Source organism: Alligator mississippiensis, chromosome 13 (genome assembly GCF_030867095.1).
Source record: "Alligator mississippiensis isolate rAllMis1 chromosome 13, rAllMis1, whole genome shotgun sequence".
Classification (NCBI taxonomy): domain Eukaryota; kingdom Metazoa; phylum Chordata; order Crocodylia; family Alligatoridae; genus Alligator; species Alligator mississippiensis.
This window is the reverse complement of record NC_081836.1, coordinates 16,036,290-16,056,576: the sequence shown is the minus strand read 5'-3', so window position 1 is coordinate 16,056,576 and position 20,287 is coordinate 16,036,290. Positions and strand designations below refer to the sequence as shown.

The window sequence follows — 20,287 nt, the reverse complement described above, 5'->3', positions numbered from 1 at the left end:
GAGACTAACCCTACTCCTGAGCCAGATTCTACATGCTCCTTCCCCTACACAACCCTCACCCCTATTATTTTTCCCCTCTGCCAGAGGTGCAGTTAATTAGTAGGGGACAATTAAATAAAGAAGCTCAGTCCTTCTCTTTCCCAGCAATTTGCCTGGGTTTCTTCTTTGCTTTTTCTTTTTCCCCCAAGCTTACATTCTAATTAATTACAGGTTTAATTTCACCCCCATGCCGCTAAAGCACTTCCAAAAATCATGCACAATGTACAGGCCTTTGTGAGGAAGGCGCTGACCCTCCACCATCCTCATGTATGGTGTGCCTGTCCCTGTCAGCTATTAGACACAGCCACATATCTTTTGGAATAGCTGTGAGCCTTACTAGCTCTTATAGATGTGCAGGCAAGTTGGAGTCTTTGTGCTTTTTCCAGACTCATCTTTGGGGGCTGGAAGGGATGTATAGCTCTGGAGGTTGGCAGAGGGTCTTACAAAAGAACAGTCTATTGACCAGCAAAGCTAAATTTTGCCTGCTACTCTTCTGTTGCCACCCCCTCCTCTCCTTGGGGGTGGGAAGAGCTGGTGGGAGGGATTTCTGACTGTCAGCAAGAAAGAAACAAGAGAGCATGTGAATCAAAGGAACTAGACCTGAGCAAGGCAAGGGGAAAGTTTTGTGAGGCTGCTGAAATGCAGGGGAGAGAAGAGCTGCTCCTTTAGGTGCCTGTGTTGAGAGGGGGAGAGGCTTCTGCTAGGAACAAGGTGGGAGCCTGGCTTAAGGTGTGTGCAGAGGGTTAAATGAAAACAGCCTGTGGCTGGGGAATTTAGTGCATCCTTAGAGAGGTGGACTTCTGTGTGCAAAGAGGAGCTCCCTTCCTTTCTGTGTGCTGGATTATCTATTGCTTTATGAAGTGCTTGAGGACTCCAAACTGAGCAAGTCCACATAGGGCTTCCCTGTTGGACAGAACCCAGATCCTGTTAAGCCATCAGCAGTGTGGGTCCTGTCAAGGCGCAAATGCCAGAAGAAGTCTCCTCAGCATATTTCAATGCTAACGAGCACAACTAAGGAGCCAGGCTTGGTTCCTAGAAAAACTCTGTGACAGCCTGTGTTGCAGTCACTTCCCCTGGACTCCAGGGACAAGAGAAACTTGCCTCAGCTGAACCTGTATGGGAGGAAATGTCCAGGAGTGATAAATCTATTTCTCCTGTGAGCCCCAGCAAGACTCCAGCAGCATTGCTCATTGTAAGAAACAGAGAAACTGGCAACATCAGGAAATAGCAATGAGCATTTTTCTTTGAGGAACTGGAACTTGCCAGCCTGTCACTGGGGAAAGCTGTAAAACTTTCTAGGCACCTTCCAGATCTGCCTTGCAAAGGAAAAGGGTGATAGCGGCAAGAATGGAGCTACACATGTTGGCACAATTGTTTGTTTTCACCCTGCAAGCATCTTTGCTCATCTATGGGAACAAACTGCAGCCCCTGATGTAAGTATTGAGTGAGGAGAAGATCCTGGCGTGGGAAGGTCAGGTTGGGAACTCCATAAAGGAGAGACTGTGCTATGCAATGGAAACTAATCTGAATTTTTTTTTTACCCCTTTCTAGTAAAAAATATGCAGAGAATAAAGGGGTGAACTGAAGTTTAAAATGTTTGGATTGTTCCCGCCACTTGCAAGAAGTGATTGGCTGTTTTAAATTGAGATGTAGCTATTGTACAAGCATGAGTTATAATTATGCAGGCTGAGGTGTGTTTTCCTAGCAGTACTTTTTTATTATCCCCTCCTTTCTCTTTCTTACTGAATTCTATGTACGTCTCATTTTTTTCCTTTTTGGTATTAATCCAGATGCTCTTAGCCCTGTATTTTTTTAATACAATGCTATCACTTCAGTTTGGCATGAACTTTGTGGGTCCCTTGGAAAACTTCCTCTGGAATTTGGGATACTGCCAGGAGAAGATCTCTCTCCAGGCAGCCTGAGCTCTCTTTTTTATTTATTTATTTTTGTAAGTGAAACCAGCATTATGCAATGAGCTAAACCCAAACCATCTTTCCTTTACATTATTAACTCTGCTAGGCAGGGTCAGGGCCACTCCTGGTCATTGGATGTGTTCTGAAAAACTTGTGCAAAGGCATTTGTTTTGTGTATGTAAAAGATTTCATGTTTATCTCCCCAGGAGTTGCGGGTCAGGATTGCTGGTTGAGATAGGAGAGATGAGATGTGTGCCAGTGTACTCTAGAAAAGAAAATGCCAGGGACTGGGAAACATTGAATCTAATTTAGAAGTATAATTCCCCAGAGGGCACTTCTGACAATACCCTTTAGACACAAAGCCACTGTTTGGTGCACACAAAACCGCTCCTTCTCTGCAATAAATTACTCCAGAAACATTGCTGCTGCCAGCATCATTCTTGTGGTTTGTTTCAGTTTTTCCCTTCTGGCCCTGCAGACAACTGAGAGGTAAGGCATGTGTAAGCTAATAGCAGAGGACATGGGGGCAGGGAGGGGGATACTATTCTCTCATCAGTAGCAAAGTCAAGTTTTGCTGGTGGTTAAATGGGTGAATTTGGTGCTTTTTGAATAGGGAGATGCCAATAAAGTCATAACAGCTTCCTTGGCATCTGTCCATTGGGATTTCGGATTGTTATATTGGTAAACCAATGTGTGTAAAAGCTTTACAGACTGAACAGCTCTGTAGCGGCCACATGTGGGAACAACAAGGAAGGATTTTAAGGCAAAGCTGCTGAAGGAAAAATGCCAATAATTGAAAAGGCATTTTCAGGCTTTCTGTTACAGCACCATAATTAAATGTCCTGGAGCAGTAAAATGCCAGCTGGAATCTCACTCTTCTCCATGTTGGAGTTATTGAGTTTGACTTCTGCTGTAGAAACTACTTTTTTGGTGAAAATTCACAAGGCCTTTTAGGGCACTTTAAGTACCAGAAATAGAAATAAATTAACACATTCCTCCTAAATCTCATCCATTCGTGAACAAATGTTAAAAGACTTAAAGCACAGATTCTTATATTCATTAAAGTATAATCACAGGTGAAAAACTACAAGTAAAAACATGGCATCTCCTTAGGAAGTAGAGCCTCTTTGTGACTGAATTGCACTTATTAGCTCCTTTACCCAACTAGAGTATTTACATGCCTGGGCCGTAAAAGAGTGGGCGCCTCCAGGAGAGGGTGAAATGGAAAGGATGCTGCCTTGGCAGCATTGACAATATCACTGTTTAAGGTTAGTGCCAGAATTGTTATTTCTGATGGTGTCAGAAGCAGAAAGACCTCGGGTGGAGTTGGCAACAATGACACTTAGAAAAATAATCTGTTAACCTATAAATAAAGTTTGTATAGGGTGGAAAAACTGTGACTTAGTGGACATGGCCTTGACCTTATCATTTTAAAATCCAGGCCAACAGGAAAAATGCCTCCTCTTTGACTCTATCTTGGCTTTTGTGGCTACCTTTCTTAAAAGTCTCGAGGTGAAAAATATACCTGTCAGCTCAATGGACAAGTAATTGCTGGATCTTTCAAACAGGCTTTGTGGTTCACTTTGCCTAGAGGTACAAATGCTCACGAAGTGTGTTAGCTGCTAGGAGAGGAGCTTCTCCCTAGGGAGACAGCAGGGAAAAATGCCTGTTCAGACCAGGTGCTTGTTTACCTTATCTTTTCAAAATACCTTTCCTCCCCACAATCAGAATGCATAGGCAATGAGAAGGCCTGTGTACGCTTCTCTGAAAAAAATGCATAAGAATCACATTTCCTCTTTTTTCCTCAGTGTCAATAACTTTACTGGGTCTTTACCAGGCAAACCTGGATGCTCCTGGCCAGCATCACATCACTTTTCAGCCTTTTGACTCAGATCAAGTGTAGCTCCTTAATCTATAGCTATGCTGGATTCTTTGTGAGGGGAACTGTCCCCTGGTCTTAAAGTTGATAGATTCATTGATCTAATGCAGATTTCCTATCTTAAGCTACTGGTCCTCGAATTCAGGATAAGGGTCCTGGTGGTGACCAGCGTTGCCAATGAATCAAACTGTTGTTCATTCAGGTCCCTTTAATGAAAAAGAGGGAGTGGTAAAGGTAGCTGAACTATAAAAGATATATAGGATGAACACATGTTCTTGATTCTCCTTCTTTCTCATAATACAAAACAGTTTTGCAATTGAAAGTAACAAGGGAAAACATTTTTCTACAAGATGCTTAGTTAATATGTAGACAAGGTTCATATGTTAATATGTTAATATGTGGAACTTACTGCCACAAGGTTTCATTTTGAGTCAAGAGCTTAGCATGATCCAAAAATGCTATAGGTACATACATGGATAATAACAGTCAGAGAGAGAATGAAAGTAATAATGGAAATAATCCCGTCTCTTCAATGGAGGTTATAAAGAACCTTTCTCAGAATGTATTGCATGTTTGTCCAGTAAGTTGTTTTTAACTTTCTCTGAAGCATCTGGCAGTTGCCACTGTAAGAGATGGGAGCAGGGGTCCCAGTGGATTGGATTGGGGATGGCAGCCCCCAAGAACTGAAGAACTTTGAAATCGGATTAGAAGAAAAAAATGGAAATGGGCACAACAAAGAAGTGCTGGTATCCAAGGAGATTTAAGTATCATTGGGTCTTCTTGAGGATAAGGACCAGCTGGAATTGGTTAAAAATAATTCCAATTGATGAACTGGAATTTTACTTTAAAAAGTGGAGCGGTACAGGATTTACGAAGTGATTCAATTCCAGTTTTTAAAAAGCAAGAAACATAAGAGTGAACCAGAGCAGGGCTTCACAATAGTGGAAAGTCACCGTTTTTTCCTTCAGTTGTGAAATCAGATGTCTGAATATTTGCCCCAGACCTGTGCCCCAGAAGCACTGTCTCAGCTGGAATGCTCAGAAGCATTGCAGCACACGGCAGTTTGTGTGATTTTTGGAAAAAGATGCTATTCCATCAGCCTTCTGTGTTCAACATGAGGCTAGAAACATGCTCCATAGGCTTCACGGCCATCATTTCGCACAGCAACTTTAGTATAACCCTGAAGCCAGCCAGCAGGAAGGGCTACAACAGGGGGGAGAGACATCCTTTTCCCAGCAGGATACAAAGCAACTAATTCCTAAAATAAGCTCAGGTTTAACCAGTCTGGCAAGAAATAATTCCAAACACAGAATCAACATTTTCCTCAGAAAATGTTGAGAACATCAAAACAAAGCTCAAACCCTCTCTCTGAAGTACAGACCTCCCACTGCTTGTGGCCACTCAAACAGCCTTATAGTCATAATAATGAGGCTGTAGCTTGTTTATGGATCAGCAAAGACATTCTCAGCTTTTCACTATTCAGAATGCGCAATTCCAAAAATGCCTCTCTTACTTCCAGAACCTGTGTTAGCAATGGAAATTAAAACCAACTTTGGAAATGCTTCCCCGCTTTCTAACGGATTGGAGAAAATGGCATTTTTCACTGTTTGGCAGCAACTGCATACTCCCCCCCCAATGTGTTAGTCAATGCTGTTGTAGCTTTAATGAACAGCAGCTGATAAAGGCCTTGCTTGATGGACCAAGAGTTTGATCTTGGCTGGCAAATCCTAGATGCCTGTCTCTCCTTTCAGAAATTAATCCCAATAGCTTCTGTTCAGTGCCAAGGCACTCTGGAAATGTAAAACAAACTTGACAGTTAAAAAAAAAAAAATGTTGTGGGGAAAGGGGAAAAAGGAGGAGATCAGAAATGCCAAACTAGGGGCACTTGATACATGCAAAGGGCTTATTTGTTAGCATTTGGGAAGCTAAAATATTTTAATCTTATAATCATTTGTTTGCAGTGCACTAAGACATTTTGTAGTTTGTGTGAGTTCTTGATATATTTGCTTACTAATCATCATCTCTTTAAAGCTGCTGATTAATTTTATATGTTCCATAACTTTTAAAAGAAAAATGCACCTTACTTGCTTGTTCTCTTGGTTTGAGAGCTCACAGAGTATGGAGCCTGCAGGGAGTAAGCTGGGAAATGTGTTTGGAAGTAGATTTGTCTGTTATTGTTTCCGTTTTGACTCTCCTGGCAATTCACTTGAAGAAAAATGATCTTTATGAACCAAGTTGCCTAAAAGGATGGATTGAAATAATGTATGCTTTTTTCTGGCCTGCCGTAACTCTGATTTCCAATAATAAGAACTTTAACGTGCACAATTGAAAGAGGCTTAATTTTTCTTTTCTATTGTGAATCTATAATGTGGCAGGATGAAGGCTTGTTCACATCCTGACAAATGTTGCATTCTGACCACTTTAATATTCTTCCTATGTTTCATTTGGAAGCAGAATATTTTACTTCCTCGGGAGCATCCCAGTGAAATCACTTCCTGGCTTAAATTGAGCCATCAGGTGTATTTGGTGCCAGAGGTGGCTGCGCATCTCTGGTTCGTGAGGGGTGTAATGATATATGTCACCTACCAACCTCGTATTGTTTATTTTAATCAATTACTGGTTAAATCTTATGAAAGAAGGGATCCGTGCTATAAAAGTGGAAAGTTTATTAATAATTTATTTAATTTCAGTGGAGGTGATGGTATAAAAAGGTGTTACTTTATACTTTTTGCTACATGCCCACTTCTGTACCTGAAAATGAAATAAAAGGGGGAAAGGTTGCAGGGCAAGTGTTGGAACATAATACCAGGAGTCTGGTTCCTGCCTCTGCCAGTCTTTGGACTTTTGTTAAGATCTTGCTTTTTCCATACCTCTGCTTATTCATGTATAAAATGCTGAATGATCTGTAACTCATAGAGGTGCCATGAGGCTGATATGATTCTCAAAGGCCTTTGATATTCAGATGAGATGAAGACGTACAAAATGGTCATAGTTTTGTGTGATTTGGATTGAAATTACAGGAAAAAAATGGCAGGGTGCTCAGTTAGTGATATATCTTGCTTCAAGAACATTACATCAGTGATTCATGATCTGAGTTGCCTCCCTGTGGGGTTCCGGGAGGAGGTTAAGAGGTTGTATTTGACATAAAAAGCCCTTGATAGCTCAAGACCTGACAAGCTGAGACCATCTCTCTCCCCAGGCCTCCTTTATAAATAATAAAATGGAGTAGATAAATATTGTATAAATATCTTCTGAGGAAAAATTGTAGGCCTCTCACTTTCTCTTCCTTCCTGAGCTGTCAATATTGTTGTGGTGCAGCCCCAGCAGTGAGGAGGTTTAAAGAAATGTCTGTTCTTCTCTGACAGGCCAAATGTTTGTACAGAGCAAGAGCTGGCAATAGTGGGGCACCAGCAGCCATGCGTGCAAGCCTTCACTCGGATGGTCAAAGTGTGGAAGCAGGGCTGTGCAGGACGTCTGTGGTGCTTGGGCTATGAACGAAGGTAGGTGCTCCTTCCTCAAGCTTGATTCTAAGCTGTGTGTTATGAACATGAATTCTTTCTTCATAGTGAAAATGCAAATCAAACTCATTTTGTTTAAGCCAGAATGTGAGTATGGGTGTATAAGAACGAGAGCAAGATGGACATGCAGACCTGCACAGCTAGATCAAAGTATTGACTTCAAGTTCATGGAGTCCTGGAGTGGAGGAGCGTGACAGGATCAGTGCCCAGGGGTGGCTGTGATGCCTCCTGGTGACCACTCAACCCCTGCCCCAACTTCAGCTTCCCAGGGCACCCTCCTTTTCTGCCTCACTTGCTATGCCTTGATATTATTTATAAGAATTTGCGAGGCTGCTCCCGGTGCCCCAAAGTGAGCTCAGTCTAGCTCAGGGGTGGGCAAAATGTGGCTCGCGGGCCAGATCTAGCCTGTCAGCTTGTTGGTTTGACCTGCAGTGCTCCACATGGGGCTGAGCCATGCCTGCTCCCACCTAGGCAGCCCACGCTGTGCTCCCGCCAGCCGCAGCCAGCGCACAGCTTCTGGCAGGGCTATTCCCAGTGCAGCTGCAGCCAGCCGGATGTTCCTGTGCTCCCCTCACCTCCAGTGGGAGCCACTGGGCTGAAGCTTCCCCCACCCTGCCCGCCTGGAGCAGCACAGCAGGGGCAGGAATAGGAGGAGGAGCGGCCACTGGAGGTGAAGGGAGCACAGCAGCATTTGATTGGCTGCAGTTGCACTGGGAACAGGCCCACTGGAAGCTGCGCGCTGACTGGGGCCTGGGCCAGCAGGGCTGTTCTGCTCCCCTCACCTCCGGCTGCAGCTCCTGCTGTGCTGCATCACGCCACTCTGGGTGGGGGGAAGCTCCAGTGGGAGGTTCCTGCCCAGTGCATGGAGATCCCGCTCCAGCTCGTGGTCACCTTCTACCCGCTCTGCCTGCCCGCCCGCAGGGGCTGCTCATCACACTGGGCAGGCAGAGCGGGTGGAAGATGGCAGGCGCTAGAGCTGGGGCTCCATGCACTGAGCAGGAGCCTCCCACTGAAGCTTCCCCCTGCCCACCCCAAGCAGTGTGGCAGGGGCAGCAGTAGTGGCAGCAGCGGCAGCTGGAGGTGACGGAAGCAGAACAGCCCTGCTGGCCCCAGCCAGCATGCAGTTTCTGGTGTGGCTGCAGCCAGCTGGGTGCTGCTCTGCTCTCCTCGCCTTCCAGTGACAATGTGAGCTGGCTAGCTGCAGCCACACTGGGAACAGCCCTGCTAGAAGTCGAGTGTTGACCAGGCCTCAAGCCCGGGCTGGTGGTTGTGCGTGGGAGCACTGCCCTGGCCGGGGGAGGGGTGGGGGGCAAGGCATGTAAAGCACTGTAGGGACAGCTGCCGACTGGTCAAGCTCTGCTGCATGCACCCCCTGCATCTCCCCTCACCCCTGGCCGGCTCCCAGGCAGCCCCCCCCTCACATGCACACATGATTCCTCTATACACCCGCGTGCACCCCTTGTCACCCCTGTCTCCTCTCACCCAATATAGATTGTTAAACAATCCTTTCAGGGCATTCAGTTTCCATTGACATTAAATCTACAACATATTGAAACCACCGTCACATCTGAAAAGTTTAAAAAAATTATGTTGCATGCTTCTTTTCCTAGTGGACTTATTATTATACTCTAGTATAATAAAGCAATAATACAATAGTGTTTTAAAATATTTACACTTTTAAGTGGGAAAGGCATAAAGGTAATTATTTATGGCTATAAAAATATAGATCAGACTGGGTGTACTCCTGTTCTCACTGAAGACAAGAATTTTGATACTGATGTTGATAGGGATAGGACATGGCCAATTTAATTTTGTTACTACCCTCTTCCAAAGCAGTGAAAAATGAACTATGCACCAAGAAGCCACACAACTGGGTTTAGATTAATGTGTTGTGAGAGTAATGACTGCCCTAAACAAAGAACTGCAGATTAGTATGTGTCTGTGTATTTTTTTAACTATTTTTTCAATGAAAAGGAGAGCTTTGGGAATTTCAGTTATCTTAAATGAAATTAGTTCTCAAGAAGGCACAGGCAGACCAATCAAACAGATGTAATAAGTGAGTCAAATATTAAGTCGTGACTTGGCTTGCCACCTTGCCATAAAGGTCGTTGTTTTTACTTATTTTAAAAATCAGTAAAATGTGGGTTTTGAACCTTTTGAAACATGTTCATAGATCGATCCCAAGTCTTAATATTTCTGTCTTTTGTTGAACCCACTGCTTTCTTCTCAAAATGTACTTTCCATCTAAGTGAGGTATTAGCTGCAGAATTCTGTACTGCCAGCACAGTTTCCCTAGTGCCTGTTGCTGGCAGCAGGGGCGTGCAGTGGGGAGGAGGGAGGGGAATCCCACACCCACCCAGCCTCATACCCTACAAGTATCACACAGCCACACCCTGTCTCCGCAACTCCCCACATATACACACTCCAACATATCCTATTGCCCCCACTCCTCCCACACTCCACCATACATCCCCCCAACCCCAACCATACCCCACACACAATATACAAGAGTAAGACTTCATTTTTGAGTTATTATGCAATCACCCCTATATGCAATATGCAAACAAACCATGACAAAAATATTTTTTGTAATAAAATAAAGATGTGTTGTACTAGGTGTTTGCCTTTTAGTGCATAAATTGTTTTTTCTGGTTCTAAGATGGCAACCCCCTCTCCTGAAAAAGAGTATTTCCAGGGGGCAAAGGGAGAGAGTTCTGGTGGCAAAAGTCAGGGGATAGGCACAAAACTTCTGGTCCCAAGATGGCAACCAGGGGGCAGGGCACCTGTCAAGGGGCAGGGCTATCCTTGTGGCTCTTGACAGCTCACTAAAACTTATTAAGTGGCCCGCCTGCTGAAATAATTGCCCCTCCCTGTCTAGCTCAACCTTGCCCCTGAGACACTACATTGTGGCCCTTCTGGCCTATTAGTGCCTCATGATACTAGTTGCCATATGAGCTGTTTGTGGCTTCCTTCCACTCCTTCAGCCAGACCCAAGCTTTGGAGTTGTCACTTTAAGTAGTCCACTGGGCTCTCTGGTCCATCTGTTAAATACTCTAGTTAGATGGCTGGGCCTCTGGCCCTGGCAAGGCTATTTTTCCCTGGGCCTCTGGCCCTTGTACTCTGATCAGCCCACTGCACCTGTGGCTCTGGAAAGATTTTTTTTTTTTTCTTTTCCCTGGGTCCCTGACCCTAGTTGAGCTTCTACTTCTTCCACCAGGCTTTAGCCTTCATGGCTTAACTCGCTATGACTTCCATCCTACTATCAGGGCCTTAGTCCTCTTGCCTTGGCCTAGTTCTCCCCAGCCTTTTGGGGTTCCTGACCCATGCTTTGGCTCACTCCAGACCAGGCTATTTTAGGCCAGTCCTAGCCCTTAGTCCTCTGGGTCCCTGACCTCTCAGCTAGGCTTTTTGACACTGTCCTTAGCTCTTCTAGCTTCAGCCTAACTCATTACACCAGACTCGGCTCCCAGGGTCCCTGATGCCTGACTAGGCTGCTTCTGTTTGCCTTGGCTCTCCCAGCTTGGTCTGCACTATCCTATAACCCTCTGGGTCTCTGACCCCACGCTGTTCTACTTGTTCAGGCCTTGGCTTTCCCAGCCTTGGTCTGTGCCAGCCCACAGCCCTCTGGGTCCCTGACCTCAGGCTAAATTGCCCTGCCAGGCACTCCTCCATAGCCTCTACACATTTCCCATAGCCAGAACCCAGTCTTCCAGTTAACATAATTGAATGTAAAGATAAGCACAAAGGCTGTGCAACACAATCCTCCCCACACTGAGTCATTACTTTCCCACAAGCTGTAAGTCCCACTTGGCTCTTTCCTTGTTACTCTCTGGGACTGCTTGGGTCTTGGTCAATCTGTCTCCTGCAACCATCTCACTCGGGAGATCCTCTCTATGCAGCCTATAGGGCTAGACCAGGGGTGGGCAAAATGCGGCCCGTGGGCCAGATGCGGCCCCTAAAAAATTTAGAAAATTAATATTTATCTGCCCCTGGCTGCCTGTCATGCAGCCTTCGATCACTTGTCAAAACTTGGTAAGTGGCCCTCTGACCAAAATAATTGCTCACCCCTGGGCTAGACTGATCCCTGGTCTTAGGCACTGGCTTTATGTACCTCCAGCACCCCACCCCTTCCTGTTCAGTGACTCTCCAGCCACCTACATGTAACCAGCCTGCCTTTCTCTGCTGTGGCTCAGCTGCTCATAGCTTCTACTTCTGAGCTGCCTAGATGTCTGCCCCTGAGCTGCTACTTCTAGCACCTGGCCTTTGCCCAGGTGCTGGCCCCATGCAGCACGGGCAACTGGTGCCTCCCGAGTCTGGGGGGGCATCAGATTGCTGATGGGGGGGGGTTCCCCAGCGGCTGATCACTGAGTCCAGAACAACCAGCGGTGAAACCGGCAAAACTGGAAGAGCAGTTCTGCTGGCACTTCTGGTTTCTCAGCTGGCGCTTCCAGGGGGTGCATGGCCTATCTCAGGGGGTGCACATGCACCTGTGTGCACCCCCTATATGTTGCCAATGCCATGCAGCAAGCTCCCTAGATAGTCCCTCCCCCAGGTGTAACTCGTACCTGGGCTGCTACTGGCTTGCTTGCTTCCCAGCAGCTAGCCCTTGCTCAGCTGCTGGTCCCATCGAGGAAGCTTAGCCTGCTGCAGCATCCCTGTAAAGTAGGGTGAACATATATCCCAGAGTGGTTGGGACAGTCTGGGATTTCAGAGGCCAGTCCCAGCTGGTCAGTGAAAATTAAAACGAGCATCCTGGGCACAGGGTATGGAGCTGTGAAGAAATAGGAAGCCCTATATATTAAAAAAAAAAAAAAAAAAAGTAGCTAATTATTACCTCACAGGTGATTGTTAACATCTGTGAAGTAAAGAACAAGGGGTCATTAACAGGCCATTGACTCTCCCCAGCAGCAGGGGCAGGGTCCTGGATTTCACATTGAAATCCTCTGGCTTCCTGTTACAAGGGGGTAAGGACTGCTGCCAGATGCACTGTGTCACCTATCAGAACTCTCTTTCCTGGGATGCATGAGCTATGGCCTGAAAATCTACCCCATGGTCAGATTAGTATGAACTGTGGGGGTGTTTGCCTTCCAGTGTGGGGTGAACTGTGGGGGCTGTAGCCTTCAACCAGGGACCTCTTGAGTGTGTATTGACAACATTTTATAGAAACTAGACAGACTGCCGTGGTTCCCCTACTTTACCTGTGGCAGGCTAGGGTGTTAGGTCTATGTTGTGTCAGGGTTGACGGTAATCTTTATGTAGAGTTTAGATTATGCTTTGGATAGGGATAATCCTGCTTCACGGATGGGGTTGAAGTAGGTGACCCTTGGAGGTTCCTTCCAACCCTACTTCGCTATGATTCTCTATGAAGGACACTGGTCTTAAAGGCTGGTGTCTTCTCCAGGGATTATAAAAGAATGGCTAGGGAAGAAGGTAGTAGAAGTAGTGTACTCGATGGTTACAGAGGGGAGCAGAAGACATAGGCTCCTCCTCCTTTTTCAGTTCACAAGAGGGAGTGGACAATAAGAAATATATAAGCAGTACACTAGTGGTCATAATTAATACGTGTAACATGAGGTGGGGTTTATATGAAAGGATCTGATAGGAGGTTCAGTCACCATTTAGCTGTACTCTAATTGCTGCAGCTTACATGATTTACTTATTTTTGATTTCATGTTGCAGTTTTGTTCCCAGAGAAGATGGTGTTTGTATAGTGACCTTCACCGAATCAGAAAGCCATGTTCAGAGAGCTATGAAAACAAGGACCACAGATTAGTTATCAGTTGCGTAGCAGTTTTATTAGACGTTTATCTAGCTAAACACAACAGGGATTTTATGAATCCTTAACTGGTGCCCTGCTTACCCCCTGGTTTACTACTGCAGAGCATGAGTGACTGGTGCCTCCTGAATCTGGGGGGGCACCTACAGAAGCCGCCGACGGCAGCGACCCTGTCAGGGGAGGTACCAGCCCTACCGACAGCATCAGTGTCGGCTCTCAGGGGGCACCGGCCCTGTCGGGGGGGCACGTGCACCACCATGCACCCCCTATCAGTCGCCTATGCTGCAGAGGTCTCTTCTGCATGTTTTGGCAAGGGACCTGGTATAATGAAGACTTGATCTAAATTGGAGTCTTTGCGTGCTACAGTAGCAGTGAAACTTATTGAGTATATGTGGGCTATGTGTCTGTGGCATAAGGCAGAGTTGTACTGTGACCTGCCAAGTTAGTGCAATTCTGCACATGCTGGAATAAGCTCTGAGAAGCTATTGCACCATATGTAGCTCTGCATTTATGCAGCTATGCTGTTTCTGGCTTGGGAAATGCACGCAGAGCTGGTTGCGGGTGCTTCAGCCTGGCACTGCGATGCACCATATATACACACATACACATACATACACACACATACATGCTTTTAGTGCTGAGACACTTGAGACCTTCAAACCCTCAGTACATAAGCACTGTTGGCTTTTGGCTTTGACACAGGTTAGCCACTGTGGTTAATTGTTTCCACTTTGCTAAATGTGTATTACATCTGTTTCCTGTGATCATGCCATGCTTTTGAAATTAATTAAAGGCATCACACATCATCCCATCCCTCATCTTCAGAACAGAAGAGTGCAGATGTCTTTGTGAAGTTTTATAGAGCTCCTGAAAGCAATCACTCACAGTGCAGGAGTTTTATTGCGCATTGTTAAAAATCAAATGGCTCAGGAAAAGACAGATTTTTTTCAGGAGGGGAAAAATAGTTCTTTGGCCAAAAACATCCAGCTGGATTTAATCGTGATGAGGCTGAGCATATGGTGCCCTAATCTGTTCTGACCAGCCAGTATCACGTCAGGAAGCTCAGTTCTACATCCTACTCTGAGCATGGTGAAATTTTGCGCTGTCAGCAAGACCCTGAAAACATAGGTGCAGGTTTTGTGAGTTAGAGGCTGCAATTTACCTGGTTAATGGGGAATTAAGAGAGCATCTGTCATTTATTGGGGGATTAGTGTGGCATAGATCACAGTGGGCCCCAGATTGGTTGCTCCTGAAACTCAGTTACCAGCAAGTGATCAATAATTAATCACAGTAAGGCTGTTTTGGTTGGAGGAATCTTCTGAAACCCTCAGTCCTTTTCCCTTCCTTACTCAGATCCAGCCCTGACCCTTCATCTAGCTACGGTACTGCTTCAGCTAGAGCCTGCAACCACTATTTCATGTGCTGGGTAATGGTGGGTGTTGGAGCCTAGCACTTCTCTCTGCAGAAGGAGCAGGCACTGTTTGTGCAGTCCTCCCAATCTCTGCTGGTGTAGGGGACCCTGCATATTGTAGTGAGACCACTGGCTCTTCCCACGTTAATGACTGAAGTGCAGTCGCTCATTGGGAAGATTAGCAAGGTCTGACCTATAAATCTATCCCACAGCCCCTGCTATTTTGGTAGTACAGTATAACACAAATGCACTGCATAATAAATTCCAGGTATCTTATTTTATAGAACATTATACACTTCAGCTTTCTTATCCATTGCGGGAGAAGCTATTAAGATTTCATGACATAAAAATTCAGTTATGCTATTTGTATTCTCTTATCTGCCTCCTGGTATGATGGTCTATGATGCCAGTGCTTTCTCAGGCTCCTTTAAGGGCTCTTGCACACACAAAAGAAATCCAATAGGAAGCCTGAAATTGAAAGTGTATATGATAAAAATCTCCAAGGCCTTGCTGAGATGGTGTGAGGGGGCAGTTGTTGCAGCAGGCTTTTCCAAAGCCAAGCAAAGCAAAGGGGTGAGGGCCTCTGCCAGGCTTTATTCTCATTAAAATAGAACTCACTGGCCTGCCTCTGTTAGACTGCAGTAACCAAGTTGGCAGTCAACTTTAAGGTCATTGAACCAGGAATACTACCACGGAGAGAACATCTCTTCCTTTTTATAGATGATGCAGAGGACTGGAAAGAAACTGGGAGTACCATAGAACACAAGGCATTTTATTGTCCGTGCCTATCTGGAAATGTGGGTTATACTCTGAAAAATGACTTTAAATTGACATGGCTGTGCCCAGGCTTATTCACAGGAATTGTAGATCTAATGTATTAACAAGGCAAGGGCCTCGTCTGAGCTAATGCTATCACAAGCGCACTCTGGGACTTTTCATGCTCTTTACATACTTTCTGCTTCTTGCATTACCAGCGATGCATCTGATCTTAGGTAATAGTTATGCTGACAAGGTATGAGGCAGTTTGGATTCTAACTCACTTTACTTCTTGGTATTTACTCCAGCAGTGCTGCTCGCAGGAATGAAATACTTGATTTTGTAATTAAATTGGCTGGGTATTTACTCTCTTTTTTTTTTTTTTTTTAAACCATATACCTACTTCAAGAGTTTAGGCACATGGAAGTTGGTGAAAAACACATCGCAAAATGATTCTTTATTCATACATGGTTCAGTGCTCTCCCTCTAAAGAAGTAGCTGTCCATGCTACTTGTAGCATGCATGCAGCAGGTTGGTCACCTCTGCTCTAAAGTCTCCACTCTTGCCACAGGACTAGGGGTCTACTTAAATCACGAAGAAACTAAACAATTTTCATGGGTTGGTCAGTGTAAATAGCAAATTCCATGGATATTTCCTGGATGTGCTCATACAAGTTGTACGACAAAATAAATTATATGTAGAGTTGTACAAAAAATTTAGAAATACTAATTTATGCTTCTCTTAATAAAAATGATTAATTTTAGTTGTTAAATGCTAGCATGCAGTATCCACCAGCGGTGGTGTGCGGGCCAGGTGCGAACCCGCGGCCCTTGTCGCGCTGCACGCGGGCTGTGGCTGGCAGCCCGGGCGGGCGCCGAGCTAGAATTAGGCACAGACGCTTAACGGTTGATTTAAAGATTGTTTACTTACACCGGGATGGTCGCGGTGCAGGCTGGAAAACTTGCTTGAGTTGCGGTTACAAACAAAAGAACACGAACAATCACGTGGAGTTTGCTAGGCTCCACGCAAACAGAACTCCAGATGTCCTGGACAAGCGCGCCACGAAGCAGAAAACTCGTAGATACGTCTTAAGAGAGGCTACCGCACGAAGACGGGAAGAGGTGGGCGGTGGATCAGGCCGCCAAACTCCTCTGAGTCTCACACAGGGTTTCTATTACCCTGCCGTGTACCCAGAGTCCCCACGAGATGGATGTGGAGTCCTCTTCGGCTTGGGCAGAAACCGCTCAAGCCTCTTATATGGCTAGCAGGCCAATCGCTAGCCACCACGTGGGAATAATTTAGAACTAGCCAATAGCGGGGAACAAATTTGCATACGGGTGGCGGGAACTCCTTTGCACCGTGCATTTCTGCTGCAACTTGAGAAATGCACCCTGCAAAGACAGCTGCAAAGTGGCAGGAACTTTTCCCTTGCACGCGGGTTCTCTATGCAGGAAAACTCCACCGTGCAATGAAGCTGTAATCCCACGGGGATAATTCTAGTGCCGAAGCACACACAGAATCATACCTTTGGGTCATGACAGGTAGCAGCTGACATCCTCTGTCTCTAGTGTGAAGAATTGTCCTTATACTGATATTGCATGTTCTGCGTCCACTAAGTTGGTTGGAATTGTAAAGCAGTGTTTTGACAAGGTGTAGAGATGTGGAAGCTGATCAGAAACAAAATCTCAAAACTCAGTTACATTTGGAGGCATCTGTCATTCTTTGACAACATACACGTAAGCAGCCTATTCATTGTCATACTCTTTCTGCCATCCAGAGTTTGATTTAATTAGCTGAGGGTCAAAACTAAGAAAAGGCTCCTGATTTGGGTAAAAAATGTGAACAGCACTAAAAAAGTAAGCAGCTAGTTATTTAAATTGAGGTGGTAGTGACTGATCATATTTGTGGTACTGATTTAACTTTGCAGCTATTGCCTGGAACAGTTCTTGTCTGCATTGGTTTTCAGTTTGAGAGTCTAAAAGTTGTTGTGATGCCATGTCTTCAATACAATTTATTACATCCATCAGTTTGTTTTGTGCTTTGTGAATCAAAACCTGCAGACTTTCAAACCACGCTAGAAGCTCCATGAACCAAATCACGTTTTCAGCCCCAAACTTAACTTGATCTTCGGTGTCGCCCTGTTTTAAGAGATTACGTAGTTTAAGCATATGCTGTGTGCCAAGTGTGATTTCAAGCTCATTGCACACACATTGCTATTAGTACTTAATATTCTTTGCATGGTAATCTGGATTAAACCACAATTTCCACCTTGTAATCGCTGGTTCTGGCGGAAGTCACACAGTTGAATTTAGATCTTCTCTTTGATTGCCAATGGACTCCTATATCAAAACCTATGGCCCGAACAGTGTTTGAATGGTTTTTTAAAAGAGGAAACCAGTCTATCCACATCAGGAAAACATGTGCACCAGATATCACTTACTAAAGAAAGAATGTGTGCTTTTCAGGTAACGTGAATTGCATTGGGCATCATTCCATGGAGCACATCAGAAAAAGCTTTGCACATATACACTGCATTACCAGAGAGAAATGCTGAGATCTTGTTAAATTCTAAGCCACAGTTTACAACAGCCTTCACTACAGCTTGTGCTACAGTTGAAAAATTTACAGACATGAGGTGATCCAGGCTGGCTGTATTTGAAAAACAGGCAGGCTGCAGTCTTTCCAGCTCCCAGGTATAAATAAAATGTGGAGTATATAGTTATTCTGTGCATTTGTTGTTTTGTCTGCTACAATTGAAATTGAATCATTCTGCCAATGCAAATTTTGTAGACTGAACGTGAAAAGCAGTTACTTTTGGTAGATAATCCTGGCAAAGTTTGTTTGCACATGGGAAACTGCCAGCATTTGGTATGTGTTTTGTTTTTTTTAAGTACTCCCTTAGTTTCAGGTTATCAATTTTTTCCAAAGGTATGCTGGCAGCAGTGAATGCCTCCACTAGCACAAATGTAGTTTCTCGTCTTGTTAAACTGCTTTTAGTGGTTCTTTTAAAAATTGAGGACACTGTCATTTGTTTTTTGTTCTGATCTGCAGCCTCTGCAGAAGTCTTTAGTTTTATATGCAGTTCAGACTCTAAATGGCATTCAGTGGTGTTTTTTCTTAATACATCTAAAGTCATGTTGCAAGATGAACGAAACAATTTATCACCATCTGAATGTAAGATTCCTACAGGGAACTGTGTTGCACAGTCCTGAGCTCAAATGTATTTAGCTTTATATGATTTACTTTCAGTCATTTTCATACTTCAAACTACTGTATTTAACTTCTTAAAATATGTTGCTGAATAATCATTTCACTCTACCTTAGTGACTGGCACCTTCACTTAGTTTACATCAATGCAAGAAGCCAGGAACTCTCAACCACATGATCTATGATTGTAGTGATATCATTGCATAATTTTAGATGCAAGTCAATTGCCTTTGTATTGCAGTAAGCAGTAGGACAGTCTAAAACAGCATATTATATGAACTATACACTTTTGTAAATTGATTTTGTGGACAATCCCATATTTGGTGTTTTTCGTGAAATCTGCAGAATCGTGTCTTGAATAGACCCTTACACAGACACTGGAGTAGATGTACCATTGGCTTAACCCAGTTTGGCACTCTTATGCTTTCATGATGAAAGAATGCTTTCGAAACACTAAGCATTCTTCGCCCATACAAACACAAGATCTCTCTGCCCAACCTTCCCAGTCATCCTTGCTTGAAGCCTGGAGAGGTTTTGCAATGCATCCTGCCACTCAGTGAATTCAGCCTCAGTCAGACCAGCAGCAGGAACTTGTTTCCAACCTAAGGGTTGTACTCTTCTCCTCAGATCCTAGGAACTATCAAATCTAGGACCTCTGAACCTGAGTGTCCCAGTTGATCTCAATTGCTGCGGTTTAATGGGATAGTGCCCAGGATCCAAATCATTAAAAGCCACGATGGGTTAAATCCAGCACTGCTTAGAACTGAAAAAAGCTAATTTTTAATAATCATTATGCCCTTACCAAAGGAAGTGCCACAAATCACATCAGAATCTTTACTCTTTGCTAGCTGATTTTTTTTAAATGTGCTTTCTAGTGGCATCCACATTGTAATAGTTCAGTCTGGTACTGGGCTCCGTGCAGACATGCTGTAGAAGAGTTGCTTTTGGCACCATGATCATATTTTTGACTGACAATATTAGAAATCAGCTTGAGCTGGAAATCTCTTTTTTGGGGTTGTGGGAAGGCTTGAAGAAAATGAATGCATTTCCATTTTATCTTAATCTCATAGATTCATAGATTCATAGATGTTAGGGTCGGAAGGGTTCTTCCAAATGACTCTGCACCACCTCAGGATCTACGTATGGAAGTCTGGCGCCTTGCTGCTGCCTCTCTACAACCCCAGTGAGAGACTTGTCGTGCCCCTCACTTAGGAACACTGAGGCAAAGAACTCGTTGAGGAGTTCAGCCTTGTCCCCCCCTATCTGTCACCAATTGTTTCTGCAATTGTTCTCATCAGAGCAGAGACTGTTGAATAAAAAATGGTAGGATTAGCCAGAGCAGTTACTACACAGAGGTGCAGAGAATGAAGCCAAACCATGAAAAGTCAGTCAAGATGCATCCTCTGATGTTTAACAGCATCAAAACTCTCCTCCTGAGTAGAGTGTAAGACAGTTTCAAGCAGAGCTTTGAAGATGGGCTCTGCTCTGAGCGTAGGTCATAAAACTGAAAATCCTAATATTTTCCCTTTTTTGCACTTTAACAGTTCTTATAGGGAATTCTCATATTGTCTTTATGAATAGAATATGTAACTCACTTCACTGGCTGACTCCCTTTAGCATTTTAACCTAGGTCTGTCTTTTCTAGGTCAGGGGTATAATATATGGGCATCGGTACCAGAAGCCTGTCTGAGTAGGTATGAACAAACAATCAAGGACTATCAATATGTGAGGTTATGGATATATGTAACACTTAGACCAGTTTAAATACAGTTTAAACCTGAAGCAGAC

General features: G+C 44.5%; 1 protein-coding gene across 3 annotated transcripts in view; it reads left to right on the top strand.

Annotated features, from left to right (window-relative positions):
* The first annotated feature begins 609 nt into the window (after window positions 1-609).
* The window catches only part of MEGF6 (multiple EGF like domains 6), a 317,639-nt gene continuing 297,961 nt past the window's right edge, over window positions 610-20,287 (top strand). For all 3 annotated transcript variants that reach the window (XM_019493982.2, XM_059716481.1, XM_014605793.3), the window contains exons 1-2: window positions 610-1,472; window positions 7,197-7,331. In XM_019493982.2, the coding sequence (XP_019349527.2) occupies window positions 1,387-1,472; window positions 7,197-7,331 (221 nt within the window). In that variant the 5' untranslated portion in view covers window positions 610-1,386. The remainder of the gene's footprint in view (window positions 1,473-7,196; window positions 7,332-20,287) is intronic.